We start from the raw sequence: 27,420 nt of genomic DNA on the forward strand, positions 1-27,420 counted from the left end.
TGGCATGACACGAAAATAAGAAATTCATTCATTCATAATGGTAATTAAAACTGTGTAGAACCAGTCCAACAAACAGGAAGACGAGACGAGTTTCCAGCTGTGAATCTAGAAGAAACCAGATGATGTGGTGCAGTCATAAAGAAATACAGACTCCTGGTGCCACATATTAAAAATGATTTACTCAGTCAGTTTGTGACGACCTGTCAGAGGTCAGGACTTATCACCGGGGCGTCTACGAGCTCTGCAGGGCTGTGAACTATAATATTTACTGCTTTATGTGTTTTAAAGCTAAAGCTATAGAATTTAATAATGCATAAGTGCTTAATGTCCATCCGTCCACTCCAGACCTCCCTCCCTCTCTCCTGGGCAACACTTCCCACTTCCTCCTGATGCATTCCTTTAATCTACTGAATTTTTAACCAACAGAAGAAAGACTTTATAACTAACGACTTGTTCTGGAACATTAAGAACAATCTATCTGCCTTCTCCCAGTGTGTTTCTCTACTTGACAAATGTATTTCATATGTAGATGTGAAGCTGCGATGTTACTTTTGAATATTAAACTGATGATGATAAATGATGCTGCGCTTTTTTGTAGTTGTTTTGGAGGGGTCCATGCCTATGTTCCCACAGGGACCAAAGGGCTGTGGGAACATAGGGCCTAATTTTCAGCGACAACAAAAGTTAGAAATGTGGGAACATGGGGCTGTGGGAATACAGGGCTGTGGGAACATAGGAATGACCCCGTTTTGGAGAGATGAATGTGTCTCTATGCAATGTGGTGAAGAATCAAAGCTAACCAACACTAGTATAGCACACACAGCTAGCAGGCTAACAGCTAGACGGTGATTGAACATGATTCAACAATCAGTAAGAACACAGTCTGCAGTTAGCGAGGAGACAGATCATCAGATAGAAATAAAAGGTGACGACTGGAACGGGGTTTGTGATTGGTCACATTAAACTGACTCAGGAGCAGCTGTGGTGGCTCCCTGTGGTCCGTCTGCGTCCAGACTGAGGAGCTGAAGCTTCTGACAGAGCTGGTGAGCGGAGAAACTTCTGCATCAGCACAATCTGGTTACCCCGCCTTCCCCTCCCTCCATCCGCTCCGCCCTGAAGGCATCTCCAGCTAATTTTAGATAAGTGATGTTGTGGGGCCTTTCTGTCCTCATTAAGCTGGCCGGGCTCTAACACACACACACACACATACACGTATGAATCATACAGCTCATCACTAATTTAGGGCAGTGGAATTTGTTTGCTGCTGTGCACAGCAACACGCCGCCTCCAGACACAGTTTGTCTGCACAGCTTTACACACATACACACGCACGTCGAAGAAGAAGACGAGGCAACAGCTGCCATCAACTTTTCTCATGTCGGCGCACGGCTACGACACGTCTGAACACGTTAAAGCTGAGCCGAGCTGAAACCACGAAGCTAATCAAGAGCTGGAGATGTCGTCGAGCGGCGAGCGCGTTCCCTCAAACCGCAGACTGACAGCCTCACAGATTCTTCTTTAAGTTTGTCTTGTTAAGTTTTAAGGCTTGTCGGTCAAAGAGGCTGTGAATGCATCATGTTTCTTCACTTTGTTTGTTTGGTTGTGTTTCAAACCCTGAGCTGATGAGTTGTGTCTGCTGGACCGATGAAATCAGAGCTGTGGAAAACGGACGTTATAATAAATGCATTTATTTATGAAAACAGGTAAACAAGGAGACACAAGTGATGAGTTTCCATCTGCAAATTAAAAACAGGTTCCGACCAGGAAACAAGAAAATGATGAAATGTGAAAAACAGAAATGATGAGAAATAAAGCTCCAAACAGTAACTACTGGAGGGGTCGCAGTGTAATTCTTGTCCGTTTCACACTTTGTTAAACTTTAATAAACAAACCAAGTCTCTTTCTGTTCCAGGCTGTTTATTTCTGCTGTAAAGTTAAAGGATAGTTTAACATAGGAGTCAATGAAGACTGACTCACTGCTGGAGACTTATTTTAAAGGGATAGTTCAACATTTTGGCAAATTAGCCCATTGCCATAATCCATATAGGCCTAGTCAGAGCAGTAGGTTTGTTACCCGTTATTGTCAGTAACGAGCTATGAGATAATAAAGGAACGTTACGAGACCGAGTTGTTTTAGAGGGAAATTCATGCTAAACCGCTGATGTGCATTCCCGTTTGGGACAGTTTTTCATCAAGCAGTCTCTGTATTTCCCTCTGAAACGACTCTGTCCGGTAACGTTCTGTACTTATTATCTCATAGCGTGGTGAATGTGCAGGTCACAACTTGTCCACCAGAGTGTTTTGGAGTTGTTGGATTGTGTATTTGATGAATTTTATGAGGGAAACCAAGAAATCCCATGAGCCTCCGTAGCGTAGCTCTGAGCAGCTCACGGATCTGCTCCGCTGTTCTAAAAATAGCTTGCACTGACAATTGAAGGTAACGAACCTACAGTACTGCTATGACTACAGCTATTATGGCAATGGACCAATTTCCCAAAATGTTGAACTATCCCTTTAATATTCCAATTATTGTTACCTCATTCTTTATGTTTGTGTTTTTTATCGTTTCTCTTTTTCTTAACATTTATTTGATTTTATTGTGATTTTGTTTTCCTGACACTTCCATTCAAACTCAACATAAAATATATGAATAAGTATCTGTGTTAGAGACACAAAAGCAGCCTTAAGTTTCATAAATACCCTCACCCAGTTGAGAAATCCTGAATCTTGAATGTAATAAGATGAGATCCCGTCTCCTACTTCACTGTTAATGTCTCTTTCTGTTTGCATGACGTTTGTACAAGTTGATAACTCAACCTCGGTTTCTTTCTCAGCAGGTAAATCTGAAAACAGCTCTTTAGTATCAACCTGCACACTTGAAAACCCGAGGTAATGAAATATTAATATTGTCTAAAACACTGATATCCAAGTGTAATCTTTAGATGGAGTCTCCTGTGCTACTTAAAAGAAAACCTGCTCACTTCTTTTCTGCTTGACTCATGCAGCTTCAGATTTTCCACACCACTAACAAGCTGTTTTCTTTTTATTTCTCTTCACACACTTTTTCTTCCCGGCGAAGGTCGACCTGCAGCTCCTCTGCCCAACACTACATTCATCCAGACTGTGATGAAAACAGCCAGTGGGCCACTAACACATTCCTGATGAAACACTTCAACATCTACAGCTGTCATCCGTAGATCACATGTGTCCGTTTGTTATGGATTAAAAGCTGCCGTTTGCCAGAGGAGAAATAAAGGAATTTGCCATGAGGATGAGGATGTGGTGCGATTAGAGAGCAGGAGAGGAAAACACCCCCGGTGGTACGTGGATTACAGTCGCACAGAGCCAGGAAGCCGATACGATCTTAAAGCAGCCATTTGTAAATATGGCCAATGGTGATGGTGACAATCAATCTACAAGAGTTTTGGTAATCGTTGCATTTACAGTACAAGAGGTTATAATGCGTCTCCGAGGTGGAGCGCAGGCTGCAAGGAGTGATAAGACAAGCTAAGGCTAGCTGGTTAGCATGCTCACTTCAGTACAAGTAAAAATGAGGTAAAAACCAAGTAAAAGAAGAAAAGAAAGTAAAAACATGATAGACTCAAGGGTCAACACTAGCTGCTGGTAAAAAATGGAACTTACATTTCATCTATAGACTGGTACAAGCAGCTGCCGATGCTAACGTTAGCAACACAGCAATAGCAAAAACCTCCTCCTGTTCAGCTTTGGTCTCAAACACAGAAATTTCCAATGCAAAATAAACTTTTCACATCACACCAATGTATCTTCACCATCAGACCACACCAGGTTTTCTCCAGCTTCACTACTTCATAAACCAAAAGTTCTGCCATTTCATGTTTTGTTTGCACATTGAACAGCCGCTAAGACTCAACAGCAGCAACATCATCAGCTCAAAGAGACAGAAGCATTCAGGACTTATCAGTCGTCAAGACAACAACGACAAACCAGATGGCGACCAAAGCCAAGTTCAAACATCAACAAACCACAACCAAGCTCGTCTCGGTTCTCTTACCTTGAAGAGTCGCAGGATGTTGGCCACCATGATGGACACCGAGCTGGCCGACGCTCCGATGACGCCCACCACCTTATCCGGCTTGGCAAAGATGGGCGGGTCTCCATTGGCGCAGCGCACGTCAGATCCGTCCCTCTCGATCAGCGCCTGGACGAAGGTCAGCGACTGCTCCAGTGCGTAAGTGTCGCGCGAGCACGTGTCCAGGATGCGCGCCCCGAGCGTCACGTTGGGCAGCAGCTCCGGGTCCTTGTTGATGAGGTCGATGGCGAACAGCATCGCCTCCAGCCGGTGGATTCCCTTCTCCTTCTTCAGCTCGCCGCAGGGCACGCCCCTCTCGCCGCGAGCGTGCACGGGGAACAAACCGCCCAGGATGATGTCACCATCCAGCCGGATGGAGTGGGCGTACTCCTGCAGAGGCTGCTGGGAGTCCGACGAAGACGCAGTGGGCTTCTGTGAGGCGGAGCCTAGCAACCAGCAGCTCTTCAGCATCAGCAGAGAGACAAAGCAGTGTCCAGGCGAGACGGTGGGCTTCCAACCCCTCGCCATGTTGTCGTGAATTGAACGGCAGATAAAAGGAGCGGTGAAATGACGGCACCTTCACCAGCGGCGCAGGAAGTGTGGCGAGGACGGGAGGAGCCAGACCATGGAGTCCTCCCGTTACCCAGGGCAGCGTCGACACCCTTATAAACCCCGACTCCAAGGTTATCCTGCGATACTGGTTCTTGTGTCGGACATACTTGTGGGAGCGAAGCTTTGAGGTCTGAGCAGATCCAGGTTCACATTCTCCCAGGAACCTGTCGGAGATTCAGAAAAAAGGGGAAACAATCAATTCATGATCCAAAATCAATCTATAAACCTGAGATCCTTGTTGTTAAATCCTTGACGAAGCATCAAGAAAGCAATCGGTAACCCTTTAAGTCAAAACTTGGAGCTCCTCTCCTTCCTCTTCCCAGTGCCATATCTTTTCCTTGGTTTTGCTACAAACCAAGAGAGGCATGCAGTGTTCACACTTGGGTGTCGGGTGCTAAAAATCCATTTGTCGGCAGCTGCTCAGAGTGGACACTCAATGAAGAATCAAACCGACAAGGACAGATGTTCCACTTGATCTTTGCCAAAAAGGTCGAGAAGCGCTGAGTCGTAACCATTCGCAGCCCAAGGCGACGACCTCCTGGCACGGCTCTGACTGTCATGGTGGAGTGTGTTTTTCTAAATTGGGCATAACAATGGCTCAAACACTGAAACTCACTGGTGTCCCTGTGCATGAGGACAAACCAGTAGTGGTACAGGCCTTTCCTCAAGAGCAAAATGGAAGTAAAACAGCACGTACATCCTAGTTGCCCAATGTTGGGTGGGTGCTGGACCAAGAAAAACGTGACATGAGGGTAAAGAAAAGTCTGCAACACCAAAAACATAAATGTATTAAGCTATATGACGTTTGGAGCACCACCGGCTCTTCCTCAGATGTTAGATAAACATCTAAAGGAAGAGCTGCTCTTTTGGTGTTGCAGTTGTCTTTATCCACATTTCCTCAAGAGCAGGCAATGAATTGTGTTGTCCCAAGGTATAAACCCTCCCCACATTATCCTTTCTGTTCAACAAGATTTCACAAAGGAAAATATCAAAGCTGCCAAACAATGAAATATTCAGACGATCAAAGACTCTCATTGATGAGTGAGAAAAATGGAGGGAAAATGTATGTGTTGTTTACAGTCTGATGGCTGGAAGGCAATATTCCCTCTTTGTGTTGTTTGTCAAACACAACCATCACTGGTTTTAAGGCTTCGTCTTAGTGAGTATCTGATTAAAAAGGAACTTAAAGAAACAGTTCAACGTGGTAAGAAAAGCTTTCTCAGATCAAGATGTAGCCTAGCTTAGCATAAAGACTGGGAGCAAGAGGAAACTCTGTCCTCTAGCTAAAGCTTCAGCAGTGTGTTGATGAGGAACCACAACTCAATAATCACCTGTTGCTCCTGTTGGTGCTTCCTGTCTCCATGTTCAGCTCCTTCACCAACTAAAAGATGCGCAATGAGTCAAGATGGCCTCTTATGCCTTACAACCAGGAAGTGGAAGAGACCAACTGTCTTGAATGAGGAGGGGGTTTCAACACCGAGAAATGTCCAAACATCTATTGGACAGATGTTACAAGAACTTTGATAAACACGTTCATCTTGGCTTGAGGAGGAATTCTAACAACTTCCATCTTATTTAATGTGATGTTTAGGAACTAAACCAGCTTCTCTCTGGAGCTCTAGTAACAGTGACAGGTCGGTGTCAGCCAATCAGAAGAGAGGAGGAGGCTCTGAGCCTCTCTTCTGATTGGCTGACTGTTTTCTGACTGATCCAATAAAATTAGAGCAGATTTCAGAATAAAACACCCAGAGAAACCAAATCTTACAAGTTGTTGGATGGTGGGTCCAGGTGGTGAGGGGGCGGGGCTTTGTTGTGACATCACAAAGTGACAGGAAGTCCTGACGGCTGGTTTTAAGGCTCAGTTTCTGAATATAGGCTGTGTGCATTAACTGTATTAGAGACTTTATGATCAAATAAGACATTAAAATGTAACTTTACACTGAACCTGTGAATTTATGGATTGATATTCTCATATTTAAGTTTTATTGCCTCATCTCTCTCTCTCTCCCAGCCTCCTCCACTCGCTCTATAATTACATCAGACTCATCATCATGAGTCGTGATTTCTGCAAGTTGAATGTAAACGTGTCGGGGTTTGTTTTTTTCTTCTTCTTTTTTTTTGGGGGGGGGGGGTCTGCTTTCCCTGTCAGATCACAGCCGAGCAGCTTCGACTCGCGAAGGAAACATGTTGTGTGTAGCGACGATGACTCACTGAGCGTCTCTTATCTGGCAACGTTGAGGACAAATCTGTGGTTTCAGAGAGGAAATCACATACGGCGGACATGTTCAGGTGTCCACTTCACTTCTGGCCACGTCGTTATTATGGTCTGTCTATCTGAACAGGAGCTGGTTGAACAGCGTGTGATGCTGGACTGAGTTTCTGGACGCTGATCTGCAGCCACAAAGTAAATATAGTCACTGGGCTCTTATTGGATGCTGCAGGAGGGAGGAGGACACTCCTTCATCTTCTCTCACTTTATCTCTCTCCATCAGCTCCCTCTCTCTCCCACTGTCTCTCTATGGAACTCGCCCATTCCCCTCTTTTCCTCCCCCACTTCTCTCCTGTTCTTTTTCATCTTAAATGAAAACCCCTCACACACACACTCACACACACACACACACACACACACACACACACACACACACACACACACACACACACACACACACACACACACTAATCCTCAGGCAAACATGAAACACACATACGTTACAAATGAGAACCATGTCTAAACTCTCTAAACACATCCATGAATGCGCGTGCACGTGTCACAGTGTGCACGCAGACTGACGTTTAGTTTCTTAAACACACTCCTTGGAAACACACACACATACACACACACAGGAGCATGCACGCGCACGCACACACGCGCCAAACAGCACGACTCAACATTACATTCCAGCAGAATCAGCTAAAATCTGAAAAATCCTGAATCTGATCTGAGAGCAGCGGAAACACAACGACCGGACATCCATCCATCCAGGAGTCTGGGAGGCTCGTTAGCGATTGATCCTGATTGATTGATTGACTGATTGATCGATAAAAACTGATGGACTCACAGGCTGAGAGTCTGTGAGCTCAACAATAAACAGAGAGAAAACACAACAGTTTTAATGACCAATAATCTGCACTCAGTGATTTAATTATAAAAATGTATGATTGATTGATTAATTTCTCTTTTTTTTTTACCTGTTCAATCTGTTCAATTTGCAAATATCGTGATGCGTTCAGGTACCTCTTTCTCTCTCTCTCCGCAGCAGCAGGAGGAGCAGGTGTTTCCTCTCCGGGTGTCACAGGTCAGACAGATGTTTTCTGTCTCCAGCTGTTTTATCACATCACACTGATATTATTATTTTTTTAAATTATTTTTCGCTGAACTGAATTCCTCCGCTGCAGCCAGGGACTCGATCCGGTTCCGTGTCAGCAGCATCCATTCACCAGAACAAAACAAGAGATAGACATCCCAAAAAAAAAAAAAAAATCAAAAATCCACTTTTCTCCTCTGCTCCTGCACTGTTCCCTCGCGGTGAAGTGGTAAATTCCTGTGAACAGCAGGTTCAGGTTCAGGTTCAGGTTCAGGTTCAGGTTCCTCTCGCTCCGGATCAACCTGCGGGTCTCGGATCCCGGGTCACTGCGCTGCGCTCCCTCGCACCGGCGGATCTGGGATCAGTGCGTGTGGCCGCTCATCACCACCATCACAGTGGAGACATGTTCACGTCAGGGTCGCTTGGCTCCACAAGACCGCGAAGTCTCACACACACACACGTGTTTTTCTTTTTTTCTCTCTCTCTCTCTCTTCTCCCTCTCCGCTTGTCGCAGCTCTCCAAAGTGCGCGGTGCGTCACAGGAAAACACGCGAGGCTCTCAGGCTCATCACAGCAGCCGCGTGGACGTGGAGGCTGATGGTTGTGGTGGTGGTGGGGGTGGTGGGGGTCTGAGGGTCTCATCAACTTCCCCCCACCGTCACAGAAGAACCACAGCCGGTCTCAGGTCCGAGCCCAGGCCGCCGCATGGTGGTCCCGACCCAAAGTGAGTCCGGTTCACACACACAGATGAAGTTACAGTAACGATGCTGAGCGCGCGGAGACACCGAGAGAAAGAGGAGAGCTGCTGAGGTGGAGGCAGGACGCCCCCCAGCGGGCACACACTGACACTACACACACCGACATTACACACAGGTAGAGGGAGGACACACACACACACACACTAACCTGCTCTCACACACATTTACAAATCCTCCTGTGGTCCTCCTGGGTCAAGGAAGGAAGGAAGGAACTAGGAAGGAAGGAAGGAAGGAAGGACAAAGGGCAAGATGCAGGAAAGAAGGAAGGGAAAAAGGAAGGAAAGATAGAAGAAGGGAGGGAACAAATTGGGTCAAAAAGGAAGGAAGAAGTAAGGACGAAGGGACAGAAGGAAGGAAGGAAGGAAGGAAAAAAGGGAGGAAGGAAGGAAGGAAGGCAGAGAGGGAAAAGGAAGGAAAGATAGAAGGAGGGAATTGGGTAAAAAAGGAAGGAAGGAAGGATGAAGGGACGGAAGGAAGGAAAAAAGGGAGGGAGGAAGGAAGGCAGAGAGGGAAAAAGGATTGTGGAAAGAATGAAGGGAAAGGGGAAGGAAAGAAAGATGGAAGGGTAGGGAACAGTTCAGGTCAGTTGGATCAAAACAGGAAGGAAGAGGAAGAAGGAGTAAGGACGAAGGGAAGGAAGGAAGGGAAAAAAGGACTGTGAAAAGAAGGAAGGAAGGATGGAGGAAGGGAACAGACTGGGCCAATTTGACCCAGAAGGACGACAGCAGGGTTAAATGCAATATTTAAAAAAAAATAATCAGAGGATCACTGATGCATCATGGGAGATGTGGTTTAAGAAAACACTGTTTTTCTTTTTTCATGTATTTATCCAAACAAACCAGCCCAGGTGCATGCTGGTCCCAGACCTGTCTACCTTTCTATACCCGTAATAAACAAAACTGTGAATAAAAGTTGTTTCTTCAGAGGATAAAACCAAGCGTTCAGTTTTCTGAGTGTTTGTGAAGGCACCACAACACCGACCTCTCAGCTTCTCCAGACTCAAGTAATACAATCCTCCTGGACAGCCTGACAGTTTGACCTAAAAGCGTCTCTGGCTGACAGGAACCTAGTGCAGGTTTTATTATTCTCACTGTGATGACATCAGCATAAAGGAAACCCACTGTCCTGTTGTCTCTGCCTCTGGTCTTATGTGAGACTGAGGCATAACAAAGTAAATATGGAGGACTGAGCAGCAGTTTTATGTCAAGACGGAAAAAACCTTTCTCTCAGCATAAATTCATCTTTTAAAAATAATTTTGTGTTTTTGTTTAGTAAAATGAAAACAAACTTTGTGTGTGGGAGGATTTAATGATGTTTCTGTTTGGGCTGCACTGATGTGCTGTTTGAGGGCTGATGATGATGATGATGCTCTGACTTTGTGACGGTTCCTGCTGCTGCACAGATTCTCCCTCAGAAATAATATAACAGATCATAATAAACGGATATCTTCCTCCAACAGAAAGCACTCGAACCAAGAGACTGAGGTCCTGACTCCTGATCCTGTTTTCTAGACGGAGCCTCCAGTCTGAAGGTGAATGAACCCACTGGTCTCAGTTCAGTCGACTCATCCAAAAGTGATGGTCCAGGGGAGTTTTTCATACCAAAAAATAAAAAACCAGAGCCAGGCTGCTCCTCCAGAGGCCTGTACTGCGAAGGAGGCTCAACATACCTAGGCTTTGTGCTCAAGATGCAGCTCAACAAACCCTCAAGTCCGCAATCAGAGCTAAACGGTACTGTGACGGTGGTTATCAACTTAATTAGTCAAGTCCGGTTCTCAGCTTTGTGCTCTGCGCGCGTTCACATCAAAGGGGGCGTTTGACGTCATATTATTCTACTTCCGCACGAAATTGATCCACAACGGGCTGATTTCAGCCAAGACGAGTGCAATTGTTTTAATGGAGAGAGTATGAGCGATATTAAAAAAAAGCACGATCACAGCCTGAAGCAACAGTGTTGCTGCAAATATGACAAGAGAGGAGGCTGCTTTTAATTTTTCTGACAGCTCTTGCGCTACTTTTAAATATGAAGCTTTATCCATATAAACTAGAGCAACATCAACTGTCATTTTAAATTGTGTTCACTGATCGCAATTTTAACGCAAGTGTTTTATTGGAAGCGAGGCTGAATAGGTTACAGTGAGGTTTTTTTTAGGTGCTGTAGCTACAAGCAAATCTCATAAACAAAGACCTTTTTAAATGTGAAAACAGCGGAGACTTATTCAAGATTTGCGTTTGGGCAACACTGAAATATAACAGGCGACACATCGGAATTAATTTATTCACGGCCACATTAAGTGAAATTATTAACTTTACCGATTATCCATCTGATTATCTGTCCCGCTGCGAGCGAACAACTTCTATCAGTGGTGACTGACTGTATATAAAAGTAAAATATAGGCTATAGTCTAATATATAATGAGCTCCTGACGCTCAGCTCAACGGGTGAGGAGGCGGAGACTCAGCGGAGACGCTCAGAGAGAAAGTCAGCAGCGATCAGCTGATCTCTCCCTCCGTACAAACGCTCCGTTCTGATCCAGCTCCACTGGACTTTCAAAGTAAAGGTGATGCCAGCTGTAAATGAGTTAAAATAGTGAAACAGCGGCGCTTTTATAGCCGGTTTTATGATTAAACTCTGAACATAACCTGGTCGGGACCAGGTTATGAGCTAAGCATAAGTTACCATGGTGATCTAGCCTCGTTAAAAGACAGCCACCGTCGCAGTACAGGAGAGGCTGGCTTTACACTCAACATACCTCGCTAACCCACTAAACTGGCTTCGCAGTACAGGCCTCAGGTCTACAATGATACAATGAGATCTTAGATGTTCAGTAACAAAAAGGAATCAGGTTTAATCAGAACATCACAGTAACAACTGTAACAATGCTGATGGTAACGGTAATGCTGCAACTGATTTAAGTCAGAGTGAAGATTAGTGACAGTCTCTGCACCTACAAGCTGAATATAAAATCAATGGAACAGCTAGTTTTCTACCAAGGCTTCACAAAGTTTGTATAATTATTCTGTAAATAGCCTGAGAGAACCGGTCTAGGAGCTCAGATGCAACTTCCCACAGTGGATTTCATGTAATTTTTTAAAAGAGTTGTGCTACCAGGACCAAACTTCATATTAATTTGTATCCGCCTCACTTCTTTGTGACTTTGTCATCACTTTATTATAGGTGTATAAAAGCAGATTATGATCAAATTGTGTTGATTGTTAGTACAAATGGGCCTCACAGTGATTGGCAGTTCAGTTCAACCTTTGTGGAAAAACTGTTTTTGACACTCCATGCAATTGTGTTTGTTTGGAAATTTGTATATCAAATAATTAATGAACTTAGTGCATCATAACGCAAATGCAATTATGTTTTCCTGTTGAAATGCCTCAGTGGCTTAAAGCAACGGTCTTATCCTCTACAATTGGCTGGCCGGGTTTGGGCCACGCAGATTCTCCCTCAGAAAGACCAGCATCTTCCTCCAGGCGTCCTCCTGAGCCCGAGAGTGAGCCGCCGTCTCTCCGCCCCACAGAACCATCACTGCAGAGACAAGACGCAGCAGAGACAATGTTGAAATCCTGCCACATGGACCTTTAACTCATCCCTGATTCTCCAACAATGACTGCGTTTACATGCACTTCAGTATCCCGATTTTAATCGGGTTTTTTAAGTACCCTGTTTTTGTGTTTGCGCATGTAAACACCATTTCCTGATTCCAGAAATCGGGATAAGCTCAGCTGACGTAACCGTTACCATAGATACGTTACTAACAAAATGGCGGCGACAACAAGAGCGCATTTCTGGAGCAACGAGGAGACTATTAAGTTTTAATATTTTTTCATGCGAGAAAGTAACTGTTTAGATCCTCAATGTGCGGTCGGCATAGTGCGAAATACGGGGGGGTTTGGGGGGGTCGGACCCCCCCGATTAACCCCTTGAGACCCCCTGAAAGACTCAAAAGCTAAATCTGAGGGGGGTCTCAATCTTGTCAAAAAATGAATAATATAATATAATATAATAATTTTATTGTGGTCAATTAAATGTGTTTAAGATCACCATGTCCAGTATTCATAATTCAAAACATTTATTCGTTTAACATTAAGCTGAACTGTGTCACCTGCGCATTATGCAAATTAGCCATGTGCGCCAGCCCAGCGCAAGAGTCGAGCCCACTCGCTATCAGAACAGAGGATCCCGTTCCTCTCCACCCTCTGCCGAAGAAAGTGAAGTTGAGGCCGAGTGCTCTGAAGACGTAGCCGATGCCACTTCCCCTGGTGATTGGCCGCTTTTTTTTTTACACCTAAGCAGGTGGGGTAATGGAAATACCGCAACCCTTGGCTTGACATTAAGGCAGGAAAATAACTTGAGGTAAGAGGCTAGCCTGCTTCAGCATACTATGGCCTGAACCCCCAGTGGTGTTGTTTGGCCAGGCGCCTGTTGTGAGCTATTTGTCTGTGCTTTTTCAATTTTCATGATGGCTCGTTATACGAATGTGATTTGTGGATGTGTTCGATGCTGTGTTTAAACGTATTTGCCAGATGGATGGTTAGATAAGGTTACATGATCAGTCATAGTTGCAGGCTGAGGATCTCGTGCACATAATTGCACGCCAGTCTCTGATCTCCAGCTTTATACAGTTGTTATTTGAGTGCACGAGTTTGGTGTCTTTCATTCATTTTAATTATTGTATTTTATTTATTGTCTATTCGTTTCTGCATTGCACTGCGCCAGTCTCCTATACCTGGCATTTATTCATTGTTCAAGTGCGCCAGTGTGGTGCCAATTATTGTCTTTTATTTATTGAATTATCGTATATTTATTATCAATTACTTTCTGCATTGTAATGCACAACTTTGCCTCTCCTTTTTAGGCTATAGGCTAATTTTCTTGGCTTATTGTAATGTTATAGTCCTACTTTATAAAAAGAAAAAAAAAACGGTATTGCGCAACAATCGCGAGTTAGGGACCCCCCCGAATATTGATGGGTATTTCGCACACGCCGGTCGGGTTTATCCAAATGACGGCTGTTTTTTTTGCTACGACGTTTTTCGGAGGAGTGAAGCTCCCCGTGTGTGAGCTGTGACCGGGACATCCCAGAGGCAGCAACACCGTCTCCTGACGTGCTCGGCCGGCCGGCCAGACTACTCCGTCACCCCGGGGGACAAAACGATCGCTAATTAAAGGTTGACTATGTAGAATTACAAGAACAACAACAGAAAAAGAATTCCAGCAGTCGATTGCCAGACCGTTGCTAGGTAAAACGGGCCGTTGCTAGGGACTCCGCTCTGAACAGAGGACAGCAGAGGAGGAGAACTAAGCAGGATATTTACCTTATGTTTCATTTTTACCGTCATTAACAGCATAATAAATGACTTGTAGCTTGTTACAGGGAGAGTGGAGGCTCTCTGCCTTCCACACCGCTGCTGCTCAGAGCCTCCGCTGTCACTGCTCTCGTCAAGTTGGAAAAAAAAAAAAAAAAGGAGCTCCGTGGCACCGAAAGTCCGTGACGATAAACGTGTTTATGACAGATAAGACTACACAAATACACCCATCCTAACAAGTATATGATAATCCATTGATCCACCGATTGATTATTTAAAAGGCTTGGTTGGAAACAAACGCATCCGACCGGGAGGAGGCAGGAAAACAGCGGAGAACTGAGCCACATGTCGGCTACAGGCAGGTACGAATGTAAACAGAACGTTGACAGATAGTCAGTTGTCGAGCCCGTCAGAAAAATTAAAAATAATAATTCAGACTAAAACAATTTTTTTGTGGAAAAGCATATACTTTCATTCTGTACCCCTCTAAAGGCCCCATGGATGTATTATTTTTGAAAATATATAGCTTTTAATAAATATTCTACATATTCAACCTTTAACTTACCCGTAGGTTTTTAGAGGTTAACCGCCGACTGGTTAAATTATTTTTAGGAGATAAATGCTGGTTTCATTGATGAAATCTAACAATTGTGGCAGTCGCATTAGTTTGTTTGAATGAAAAGTGAAGCTTCATGTGTGTAGCGTATTGGACAGAGCAGTGCTGCCTGGAGGCTTTGTAGCCTAATGTGTACAGAAATCACCACTTTTACATCAATAAATGCATGTTTTACAATGAACCGATCAGTCTGCATTGAATTTCCCTTTATTTTATAAAGTTATATAACATGGCAGTATTTTTCAGTTGTAAATTTTCTGACCTACATATTTCCTAGTAGTTGCGCTTCCTGTTGTAAACAATAAACATGAAACACACATACGCACGTAAGGCGCAGTAATCAGAAACCGGGATACTGTATTTACATGTATACAGGGATACTGAATAACCGGGTTTCTCTAACTTTATGTAAACACCATACCCCGAATTTGATCGAAAAACGGGGTACTTAAAAAATCCGATTAAAATCGGGATACTAGTGCATGTAAACGCAGTCAATGAGAGGGAGCCTACTGCTGTGCTTTGCTCCAACACTTCTGAAGGTGCTGACTCTGGCGTGTGGCGTGTACGGAGGTTCGATCAGGTGACCGCTGTTCGGGTACGACAGGACGGTCAGCAGGTGGCTGTTTCCTGCTCGCTCCATCATCTCCTTCATCTGGAAAACAGGAAGGGAGGAAAAAGACCACACAGGTATTTTTCAGAGACCTAATCTTTTATATTTTATATGATATTTTTATAGTTTTATATACATATTTGGAAGTCTGTAGGGGGAAACTGATTGGCTGAGGGGTGAGGAGGGCGTGGATTTCATGATAAAACACAACCAGACCAATGTGTTCATCACTGTCCATCACACACTATGTTCTTGTGAAAGTGAACTCACGTCCATCACAGACTCGTGGACGGGCAAGCTCTGATCGTCTTCACCCACGACCACCAACAGAGGACACTGGACTCGTCCCATCTGCTCAGAGACAAACGGAACAAATTAAATTCCTCAGATTTCTTCACTTCCTGCAGCGTCTGTGAATCATGTGCCATAACCTGATGAATTATTTATGTAACTCTTAGAACATATGTGGAAAATTGTTGGAAAAGGCAAAAGACAAGAGTCAGACAAAGACAGTACTGGCAATACCTACATCCACTTTAAGTGAGGGGTCGGTGGGAATGGGCAGCAGCATGTCTCGCAAAATCACATGGTTGTCTTCATTTAAACGAGCCTTCTTGTAACTTCTGGTGTGATGGAAAACAAACCAAACAGACTGTGACTGATGTTCGATTCGGGTCCGTTCACCTTTTGCATTTTTGATGTTTCCAACTTACTTGCGAAGGAAGAGCATGAATTCTTCCATAGATCCAACTGGCTGCACATGACTCCCACTTACACACACTGCACACCTGAGCTGGGAGGACACACACACATACTCACAGCAAATTTAATCTTGGCTTGGGGATGACTTGATTTCTTGTTTTGCACCTTTGCTACGGAAGTCTGGAGGCTGGTCAGGAGGGAATTTCATCATAGTTGCTAAAAGCCAAGCTCACCTGTGAAGGCCAGACTTAAAATAGCACCATCTCCAAATTAAGCCTCAACTCTTTCCACAATTGCAGTGACTCAAGACAAGACTTTTGTCTTAGTGCACAGTTCCGGGGTTAAAGGAATACATAACCAAAAATCGATAATTCACCAATCATCTACTCACCATTATGCCAAGGAAGGGTTTGGAGAACTGTTAGAGTCATCAAAACGCTTTTGGAGTTCCGGGGGGGGTTCCGGCTGGCAACGGATTTTCATATAATGGTCGTGGATAGAGTTCACTTTTGAATCGTCCAAAACAAACAAAACATCCAAATACCTCCATACTGTTTGTCTGTACTGACCCAAGTGTCCTGAAGCCGCCACATGAAAAAGTTGTTCTGAAAACATGTATTTGATCTGTTTTTAGCCTTGGTGTAGCAGTAGCTCTTAGTGGCTCTGTTGATGTTTGTGCGCATGCACGAGATTTGCAGCGAGATGTTCATTCGCCGTAAACCATTGGATGCATCATGCATGCTGTAAATGTGGCAGGACAAAGGAGTTCCCGGGTGGGGTCTGAATCCTAGTGTCCCGGGTAAAAGTCATGCGCATTGACCATTCGACCAAAGGGATATCCCTGTGTAAGTAGCCAGGGTGAATGTTCAATTGGGGGCATAGTGACAGGACCGTCAACTGTCACATCTTTCTGGCATTGTTGGCAGGATCCATGTAGTACCAGTGGTGAGTCCATGGATTCCTGATGGGTGGCAGCCTGCGTGGAGCACGAGGACGTGCTTGTGAAAAGAGGGGGAGAGATGCAACAGTTGAGGGTCCTGTCACTATGCCTCAAATTGATCATTCGTCCTGGATACTTGGCCATAGGGATATCCCTTTGGTCAAATGGGCAGCAGCATGCATGACTCTTACCCGGGAGGATGGGGTTCAAACCCTGCCACATAAACACGGAATGTTGCAGCAAATCTCATGCATCTTGTGTAGCCACTAGGAGCTACTACTACAACAAGGCTAAAAACAGATCAAATACATTTTTTCCGAACAACTTTTTCATGTTGCAGCATCGGGACACTTGGGTCAGTACAGACGAGCAGTATGGAGGTATCTGGATGTTTCATAGTGTGTGTTTTGGACGATTCAATAGTGAGCGCAATCCACCGCCATTATATGAAAATCCGTTTCCAGCCGGACCCCCCCTGGAACTCCAAAAGTGTTTTGATGACTCCGAAAGTTCTCCAAACCCTTCCTTGGCATGACGGTGAGTAGATGATTGGTGAATTATCGATTCTGGATGAAGTATCCCTTCCATGAGAAGCCCTAATGAATTGATGAATCAAAAGACAAACAAATGAATCACGGAGTTAGTTAACTTACAGCTCCAGTCTTTTCAGCGGCTATACTGTGTTTTCTTTTGAATTTCCTATGTCTTCAATTTACCTGGTTCACTTCTTGCCACCTTGATCCAAGCCCCTGTATTCACTTTCCACTGGAGCCTAGTCACATTCCCAATCAGGGTTTTCCCCCTACTTCAGATCCTGCCTCACCTCCCTCCTAAGTCATGGCCTCCAGACACACACTAACTGGTTGTAGGCAATTGCCCCACCTCAGTCACTGCAGTGCATGCTCCTTGTACTTTTCAACCAGACAGCTGTGGATTTATCTCCTACACAATGGATCAAAGTCCCAAATGGGGCTAAGCTACATCCTTATTATGAATATAAGGTTCACCTGTATTGGTTGTACCTTTATAACTTGGGAGTAAGCAGCTATTTTGAGGGTGACACTGGCTCCAAAGGAAAGACCCAACATGGCGATCCTGCTGCCAAGGACCTGAGGGTTCTTTTGCAGGACTCTGTAGGCCGCCTGCAGCAGGAAAACATGTCAGTGATCAGAGCAGGCTTTATTTATTTTTGATTGATGAGGAAACAAAATAACAGTTTTCGTTCTTCATTCATATGTGATCATTTCGTATTGACATTAACAAATGGATCAATGAAGATTTGGATATGGTACATCCCATTCATGCCAAATGCAGCAAGGTCTTTTAGCGTTTCTAAACAATTCTTTTTGGTTCATGGTAGCTACTGTTTGGGGCCATAAAGGTACATTTGCATTAAGCAGCATATGCAGTTAGCTGTCTTTACTGTCTGGTTACCATGGAAACGAAGGTCATGAAGGGAAAGAGCCATAGCGGATGATCTCCTATGCCAGTGTTCTACTTCCCTAAACCTTAAATGAACTCTACAAATTTTAGGAAACGTTAACGTGTCCAAAAGCTCACTAATGTGAGGTTCATCCAGTTTACCTCAAAGTACTCGTTGTCCACCATCTTCCCAGTTTCCCTGGTGATTTTAGGAGTCAGGTAGTCAAGAGCCAGGGAGGCGAAGCCATGGGAGGCCAACAGCGATGCACGGTACTCCACCAACTTCCCCCCAGCCCCCCAAAGGTCCAGGATGCCGGGGAAAGTTCCGGGTCCTTCAGACAAGTGAAAACCAAAAAGACAGATGGTTTCCATAGATTCTTCCCACAGTACAAGCTACTAATGGCGCTTTTCCACTACACAGTCAGAGCATAGCACAGCTCAGCTCGGTAAAGGTGCTTTTCCACTACAGCTGAGTTCTCTAGTTCCTCCTCAGCGGGGGTAGGGTCGTCGCAGGGCGATCGCGGGGCCACATTTTCCCTCTCTCTGTTTTTTCGATCCTCTCGTCAACTCAAAACTCACTCATCTGCACCTCGATTACGGACCACAGCATGGTTTTCCACACAGCTGTGGTGTGTGGAGTTGGGGGTGCATCCCTGTGCCTTTTTCTCCAGGTGTCTCTCCGGGGCTGAACAGAGATATGATGTTGGTAACCCGGAATCGTTGGCTGTTGTGTGGGCATTACAAGAATGGAGGCACTGACTGGAAGGATCAAAACACCCCTTTGTCATCTGGACAGACCATAAGAATCTAGCTTATTTGAAGACTGCAAAATAGTGCAGCAGATTAGTGAGACAATCGTTCATTTTGGTATAAAAGCATGACATTTGGTACAGATACTCTCTAAGGGTCACTTTTTGGGAAAAATATGTTGGCCATGCAAAAATTCAAAATGGCGGCCATTTTGAATTTTTGCGTGGCCAACATCTTTTTCCCAAAAAGTGACCCTTAGAGAGTATCTGTACCAAATGTCATGCTTTTATACCAAAATGAACGATTATCTTGAAATATGCAATTAATCTGCTGCACTAAAACGCCTCAATTCTCGTCAAGCTCGCTGGTCTCTGTTCCTGAGCCGCTTTAACTTTACACTCTCCTATCGTCCAGGCTTACGCAATCTCAAGCCCGATGCCCTCTCTCGACAGTTTTCCCCAGATTCTGCTGCATCTGAGCCAGTGCCCATTCTACTCCCCACTTGTTTTGTGGGAGCAACATTATGGGAGATTGAATCTGTGGTGAAGGCGGCTCAGCAGACTCAGCCAGATCCGGGTGGTGGCCAGCTTGATCGCCTCTACATCCCTGAGGCCGCTCACTCCCAAGTGTTGCAATGGGGTCACGCCACCACACTCACCTGCCATCCTGGGTTTCAGCAGACTCTTCAGTTCCTCGAGCAGCGCTTCTGGTGGCCAGGCATGACACGGGACACGAGGGAGTTTGTGGCTGACTGCTCTGTCTGTGCCCGTGGAAAGGCTTCTCATCGTCCACCAGCTGGCTTATTGCAACCTCTACCAATCCCCAGCCGCCCCTGGTCACATATTGCAGTTGACTTCATCACTGGTCTGCCACCATCTACAGGCTACACTGTCATCCTCACAATAGTTGATCATTCCTCCAAGTCTGTTAATTTTGTGCCTCTCCCTAAATTACCCTCAGCTCTCGAGACAGCGGACCTACTTGTGTCACATGTTTTCAGAATTCACGGTATCCCTATGGACATTGTTTCAGACAGAGGCCCCCAGTATTCTTCTCAAGTGTGGAGGGCCTTTTGCAGAGCTATTGGCGCCACCTCCAGTTTAACTTCTGGGTACCACCCACAATCCAATGGCCAGACTGAGCGGGCCAATCAGGACTTGGAGGCAGCGCTCCGGTGTGTTTCAGCCAAGCATCCCGCTTCCTGGAGCATCCAGCTGCCATGGATTGAATACGCTCACAACTCCCTCACCAGTTCAGCCACAGGTATGTCCCCATTCATGGCTGCTAACGGCTTTCAACCACCTCTGTTCCCCACTCAGGAGCGTGAGGCTGCAGTACCCTTGGTCCAAGCACACCTTCGTCGAGTCCAAGATACATGGAGGGCCACTCGAGCAGCACTCTGTCGTTCTGCCCAGCGCAACCAGAGACTGGCAGACAAACACCGTTGTCCCGCTCCACAGTACCAGCCTGGACAGAAGATCTCCCTCTGCAGGTGGAATCACGAAAGCTTGCCCCCCACTATGTTGGCCCATTTGTGATTGAGAGAATCATTAACCCATCCGCTGCAAGATTTTGGATGTGCAGCGGTGGGGTTGTGCCCTCCAGTATCTTGTGGATTGGGAGGGGTACGGTCCAGAGGAGCGCTCCTGGATTTCTCACCGGCTCATTCTGGCTCCGCAGTTATTGGTTGACTTCTATCGTGAGTTTCCTCATAAGCCTGGGAGGACACCTGGAGGCGTCATTTGGGGGGGGGGGGGGGGGGGGTACTGTGGTGTGTGGAGTTGGGGGTGTATTCTCTTGGCAGAGGCTGGGCGTGGGTCTCAAGATGGCTGCTGGCTGCTGGCTGCAACACACCTGGGACGAATCATCTTGATCAGGAGCAGTATAAAGAGGCTGGCTTCCTGTGGGCTCACTGCCAGATTGCCGCTCGGCCTGGTAGTTCGGCCTGTGCTACTAGAACTTGTCAGTGTTACCAGTGATATCGCTTGTACCTACCTCACCTGTGTTTCCCATTCTGCCTCCTACGCTGCTGCTGTACCCAGACCATCCACGTCCCCTGCCTCTCTGCTCGCAGGCCTGCCTGCTCCCTGCCACACAATCTTACCCTCATATTGTCCCTCTGTCCCAATAAACCGACTGTTTGACTCACACCCACGTCTGGTATTCTGCATTTGGGTCCAGAGCTCAAACGCAACACAACAACAGCATCATTTAACTCGGGTGAAGGAATAACAACTGTCTCAGTACAGATCAGTGGTCGCTGTTGCCGCTCTGTTTTTTAAATTTCCGGGTTTGATTCTCATGTTGGACGTCGTGCTCGTGATGGTGCTCTGCCCAATCAGTGTAAGGCAGTCGGCTGATGTTGTGTTATAGTATTGATTCGGCTCGCTTGGAACCAGGGCTGAGGCAGTACTAAAATAGTATCTGTTACCAGGTACTAGAGGCTAGTGGAAAAGCAAAAAAAGTGTGCAGTGCCGTCCCCTACTAGTGGAAAAGTGCCATATTTTAAAATTAACTGGTTCAAGTTTGGTAGTTCATGTTTGTCTAATTTTTGTTTGCAAACAGTTTATGACTCTCACTCTCCACCTACAGGACACTTCCCTTCCTCCGGTCCTACCTGGGGGCAGAAAAAGGATCGCGCTGAGGTTGTCCTCAGTGATCGGGATCCTCCGGACACCGGGCGCCATGTACCAGCGCTCCACCACCACACTGGCCAACAGCACCTGGTCCATGAAGCCCTCAGTCTGGTGACCCTGGTACACTGAGATCGTGACTTCCATGGGAGTCTGGATGTTCAGCTTCCTCATCCTGGAGGATCATGGGAGAATCAGCTCTGTTGTCATAGAGGTATAACCTGTGTTTGCGGTGGCCTCTGCAGATGCCAGGGAAAGGTTTTCAGTGCTACAAGTGACTTTCTCCCTTCTCTGCAAGGAAAATGGGCAAAAGTATGTTGATAACCGTATCTACAACACTGAAACCAAGGCAGGTACAGGTAGAGTTGTCACGATACCAAAATGAGTAACCACGGTACTATACCAGACAAAGTATCACGGTTCCAGGTAATATCACGATACTGCAACCTTTTTTTTATTATTATTATTTTTATGAACTGCAATGTATTTGTATAAGTTATAAATACTTAATAATTACTTATAATGTATAATAATGTGACAAACATAATACTGGTGAAGTAGGATCATGTGCATAATTAACTGCAAAACAAGCACTTCATATTAATTACATATAACGCTCATTATGCTTCCAGCCTGTCTAGCCTCTACCTGGTGTTTTTACTAAACTTAACCAACTCCTTTCTTCATTGCCTGAACCTAACCAAAGCGAAATTTACTTTTTTTCCCTCTCTCTCTCAGTCTGCTGTCAGCAGCAGCGGCGGCTGCAGCAGGCTCGCGCCCGTGAAGTGAGCTCAAGCCGGCCAGGTTCAGCCGTGCTCGAGCGGAGGGGGGGAGAGGAAAAAAAGTGTATTTCTTTTACTCTGTACTCTGGGGGGGGGCTTTGATTATCAGTTTACACATCTTGATCAGCATTTATGATGGTTGTGCGCGATCTGACATGATCTGGCTCTGGGCCGCGCGTGTATGTGTGTGATGTGCATAGAGAGAGAGAGAGAGAGAGAGAGAGAGAGAGAGAGAGAGAGAGAGAGAGAGAAAGCTGCATGCTCCTATCAATGGAAGAGCTTGTCACAAAGTAGCGATGACAGTTCGAACTAACGGGACCACCCATTGGTTCGACCTCCTATTGGTCCGACTTGTGGTTGATTTTGTCGGAGTAACGGGAGGTCGAACCAATGGGAGGTCGGACCAATGGGCAGTTCCCGCTTCTGCCGTGGTCAGTGTGTTGTCTTGTGTTTGTGAAGCCGTGCGCGCGTCTGGACGAGACAGAACTTTAGCTTGTTGTTTGTTTTGAAGCGATGTTCTATGGAAGCGGTGCTGTGTCAGCTGTCTTCATGGAGTCCGTTCTTGCCGGCATGAACACACGAACAGCCAATCAGATAACAGACGGGCGGACCCAGCGTGCGGAAACAGCCTATCATATCCCCGGACATCACCAGTAACAGGCAAACAGCCAATCATTCAGCATCTGTGTAGTTAGGTTGCAGTGGGCGCATGTGGGTTTTGTTTACAAGGGAGACGCATGCAGGGAGAAGCCGGGAGGAGAGGAGAGGCGGCCGCTATAGCGGAAACTGGCACCGTAGTAGTAATCCACGGTAGTACCGTCGTGTAGAATTTCTAGTATAGTAGGAACCGTTACGTTTTGGCACCGCGGGGTACCGTGGCTACCGTGGGTATCGTGCAACTCTAGGTACAGGCTATACGGCCACTGTGCAGGCAACAAGCAATGACTCTGCCCTTCTGGATAACTCAACACCTGTTTCTCTTGGTTTGAGGCTACAGACAGCAAAGCTAGACAGAAGTTGGTTCTGCCATCTAACAACCAGGCACCGCAGCTACAGGTAGTGTGAAAAGGATATTTTCTAACCCTAGCAAGGCCACAGATCACATCCCAGGCTGTGTACTTAAAGGGATAGTTCAACATTTTGGCAAATCGGCCTGTTGCCATAATCCTTATAGTCTTAAGAGTAGGTTTGTTACCTTTAATTGTTGGAGCAAGCTATTTTTAGAACGGCGGAGCTGAGTGGCGAGTTGCTCAGAGCTACGCCAAGGAGGCTAATGGAATTTCTTGGTTTCCCTCATCAAATTCATCAAATACAAAATCCAACGGCTCCAAAACGCTCTTGTGGACAAGTTGTGACCTGCACATTCACCACGCTATGAGATGATAACATTACGAGACAGAGATGTTTTCGAGGCAAATGCAGACTGCTTGCTGAAAAACTGCCCCAGATGAGAATGCGCACCAGCGGTTTTGCATAAGTTTACCTCAAAAACAACTCCGTCTCATAACGTTCCGTTATTATCTCATAGCGTGGTGAATGTGTGCAGGTCACAACTTGTCCACCAGAGCGTTTTGGAGTTGTTGGATTGTGTATTTGATGAGTTTGATGAGGGAAACCAAGAAATTCCATTAGCCTCTGTAGTGTAGCTCTGAGCAGCTCGTGGATCTACTCAGCCGTTCTGAAAATGGCTTGCTCTGACAATTAAAGGTAACATACCTACTCCTACAACTATAGAGATTATGGCAATGGGCCATTTAGCCAAAATGTTGAACTATTCCTTTAAGGATTGTGCTGAACAGCTGAAGGATGTCTTCAAAGACATATCCCTTGGCCAAGCCCATGTGCCCATCTGTTTAAAAAGTACCACCATAATACCTTTTCCCAAAAAGCCAACTCCAGTTTCCATGTATGACAACGGCCCTGTCGTCTTGACTCCTACAGCAACTTGTCACTGTATTGTTCATGAACTAAATTAAGTTAAGTCTCACAACAAAACTGGACAGTTATGGTTTGCTTACAGAGTGCACTGTTCTATGGGAGGATGCCATTTCCACTCTGCTCTACCTCATGCTGACACACCTGGAATACAAGGACACCTATGGCAGAATCTTGCTGGTTGACTTCAGTTCAGCATCCAACACAGTTTTGCCGCAACAGTTCATTGAAAAGTTGGGGATGCTGCATCTGGATCATTTCAGTAGCAACCATGTCATTAAGTTGGCTGATGACACCACTTTGGGCGCTAGTCTTTTCATCGACATCCTGGTTCTCAATGCCTAATCTAGGCCTCAACACCAGTAAAACCAGGGAAATGGTAGTTCTGCTCATCGACAACATATTCCATTGACCATCAGTGTCTCAGAGGTGGAGAGGGTCCACAGCACCAAATTCTGGGGGGTTCGTCTGATAGATAAGCGGCAATGTCTCAGCTTTCACCAAGAGGGCCCAACAGCACCTTCACTATGCCGACTGAAGGAGGTGGAGCTCCCAGTCCCAGCTTTGACAATGTTTTACAGGCGGACCATTGAGAGCAGACCCTTTTCACCTCTAGGAGGCAGTTCTGTCTCAAAAGGTGTTAGTAAAATAATATCAGAATGTAAAAAATATACAACAGATTTCCATATTCAGTTCTTTACAAGCTAAAAACAGAGTTGTGCATCATAAATGTTTGCCACATAAAAATTATGATAAAAGAAATCAATAAACTAATCAATATTAGTAATTGATCTGATACTGATGCAAATCATCTGAACAGTTTTGTCCTGGTTGGTGTACCTGAGTCCAGGTTTGCTGCCTGGAACTGGTCTGAGGCTCCACAGAAGACCCATCGCTTCAACCCCAGAATACGTCCCCCCCAGACTGGGATCCTCTGACACTGGGAAGTAAAGGGTCAAACAGTTTTTTCTCTAACTTTGTAATTGTGTCTGCAAATGTTTTATTCCTGACTGTTCAGTGTCTCTGTATTGACAACTGTACATTCCCTGTCCCTATATGGACTGTGTAATTGTAATATTATGTTTAAAATGGCAATGTTCTGTTCTGATATCGCCAAAATCAACACAAAATGAAAGTTCTTTGTGGTTGCTTTAAAGGCAAGGCAATATTATTTGTATAGCCGTTTTTACAAACAGTTTGTCTCAAAGGGCTTTACATAGCATCATAACAACATCCTCTGTCCTTAGACCCTCAATCCACAGAGGAAAAACTGCATGGAAAACCCTTTTAACCGGGAAAAAACTGGAGAAACCTCAGGGTGAGCAGAGGACAGAGGAGGGATCCCTCACCCTGGACGGACAGACGTGCAATACATGTTGTTACAGACAGGAAAACAGTTTATAACACAGAACGTGGGAAACATGGAAATGTTAACAAGAGCTGAAGGAGGAAGCTTCTGGTGGGAGGAAAGGCAAGAGGCCAGCTTAATGGGAGGACTGGATGGCAGACTGGTTTAACAGCAGGGGAAGGGGGGGGGGCAATGCAGGCGGCGGTTGGTGCAGAGAGCTGGCTCACTTGTTTGATAAGCCTGTGCATATTCTCATTTGTCCAGGTCATAGTATTTCAAAGGAGGTTAAATCGAAAGCAACTGGACTTAGTTATTTGTCTAGGAAGACGTTTCACCTCTCATCCAAGAGGCTTCATCAGTTCATGTACGCATCTGACCAGGCTGGGACTGGTCCAACTATCTGGTGTGGAGACTCACTATTTAACCTCTTGTGTGGGCGTTCACAAGGGTGATGATGTCACTGGTTCCCTTTTGTGCTCCAAGTGCCAACGACAGTTGTTAAGTGACTGTCTTTGGTGGAAAGTTGGTTTCGACTTCGTTAGTGCGCTATTGTGTTAAAACGACAGTTGTTGGAGTCACTTGCCACTTGTGAACAGTTGTTATTCTTTGAGGCTAGATTATTGAATCTGCTGGGAAGGGATGAAAGGGCGGCATTGTAAATTGGAGATAGGTGGTGTCTGTCTTGTTTGATAATAATTATCTATTTTAGCTGCAGGCTACCTGTGGATGATTGTTGCACATAATTGTTGAAATTATCATTAATAAATGCTCTTACAGTGGAGAACTTGCCGTAAACTAAGCCCTTGGTGTCTTTCACTGTCACTGAATTGTATTACAGAGACCACATTGAATCAGAATTTAAGCATTACCACGTACCGTTCACAGTCCTGGTGGCGTCAGCGTTGTAGTGACCGAACGCCTCCCAGCTGTGTCCGTCCTCACACTGGTGGGAGGCGTGGACGGTGACCTGGAGACCAGGTGGGACATTCTGGACCAGGACAACAAACTTTTCGTCCATGAGTCCTCTGGTCGGCTGGACCGACAGCTTCACACAACACTGCTCCCTGTCCATCCTTAACCCAGTAGACTGATGAAACAACCAGAGACAAAACACAAACTATCAGACTGGAAAGATAATAAACATCAATAGAAAGACAACAGATACTAAAATTTGTTGACACCAACCTAGTGAGAACAACTGGATTAGAATGAATGAAGAGCATATTCCAGGTCAGGGACTCCTAAGAACTAAACTGTAACTTGTCTTATCAGATCATATTCAGACTATAAGAAGCCTGTTAATGTTGTGTCTCCCAATAAACCTGCTGCTGAATGCTGTCTTGTTCCTCTCGTTCCTGCTCTTAGTCAACTAAGAAAACTACAACAATCAGTCTAGAGAAATCGTCTCTGCATCTCTGCAAACACCTGAATATAAAACAACTCATTCTCAATCAAAGTTTTCAATTTTTCCTTTCATTGCATTAATTACTTACTGTAAAAGTAGAGAGCAGACCTCAAAGCTGTCGTCAGTCTCCTGGAGTTGAGCACGTCTGTGGGTCTGCAAACAAAACTGTCACAGTGTGTGTGTATGTGTGTGTGTGTGTGTGTATGTGTGAATTTAATGTCTAATCTAATTTTT

At 45.4% G+C, this 27,420-nt stretch overlaps 2 protein-coding genes across 2 annotated transcripts in view; both read right to left on the bottom strand.

Annotated features, from left to right (window-relative positions):
* The window catches only part of LOC310987564 (metabotropic glutamate receptor 8-like), a gene marked incomplete at both ends in the record, with an annotated part of 150,026 nt that extends 145,447 nt beyond the window's left edge, over positions 1–4,579 (bottom strand). The window contains one exon of the mRNA XM_083973880.1: positions 4,034–4,579. Coding sequence (XP_083830006.1) covers positions 4,034–4,579 — 546 coding nt within the window. The remainder of the gene's footprint in view (positions 1–4,033) is intronic.
* Positions 4,580–12,137: 7,558 nt separating this feature from the next.
* On the bottom strand, positions 12,138–26,853 carry LOC310987946 (acyl-coenzyme A thioesterase 5-like; the record flags this gene model as incomplete). Its single annotated transcript, XM_083974415.1, has 10 exons — positions 12,138–12,259; positions 15,170–15,311; positions 15,540–15,620; positions 15,799–15,892; positions 15,983–16,062; positions 17,934–18,053; positions 18,496–18,665; positions 21,701–21,891; positions 25,274–25,373; positions 26,658–26,853. 10 exons carry the CDS (start codon positions 26,851–26,853, stop codon positions 12,138–12,140), a joined length of 1,296 nt encoding a protein of 431 aa, XP_083830541.1.
* Between the last annotated feature and the right edge of the window lie 567 nt (positions 26,854–27,420).

Source organism: Trachurus trachurus (assembly GCF_905171665.1).
Source record: "Trachurus trachurus genome assembly, chromosome: 6".
In the NCBI taxonomy this organism is placed as follows: domain Eukaryota; kingdom Metazoa; phylum Chordata; class Actinopteri; order Carangiformes; family Carangidae; genus Trachurus; species Trachurus trachurus.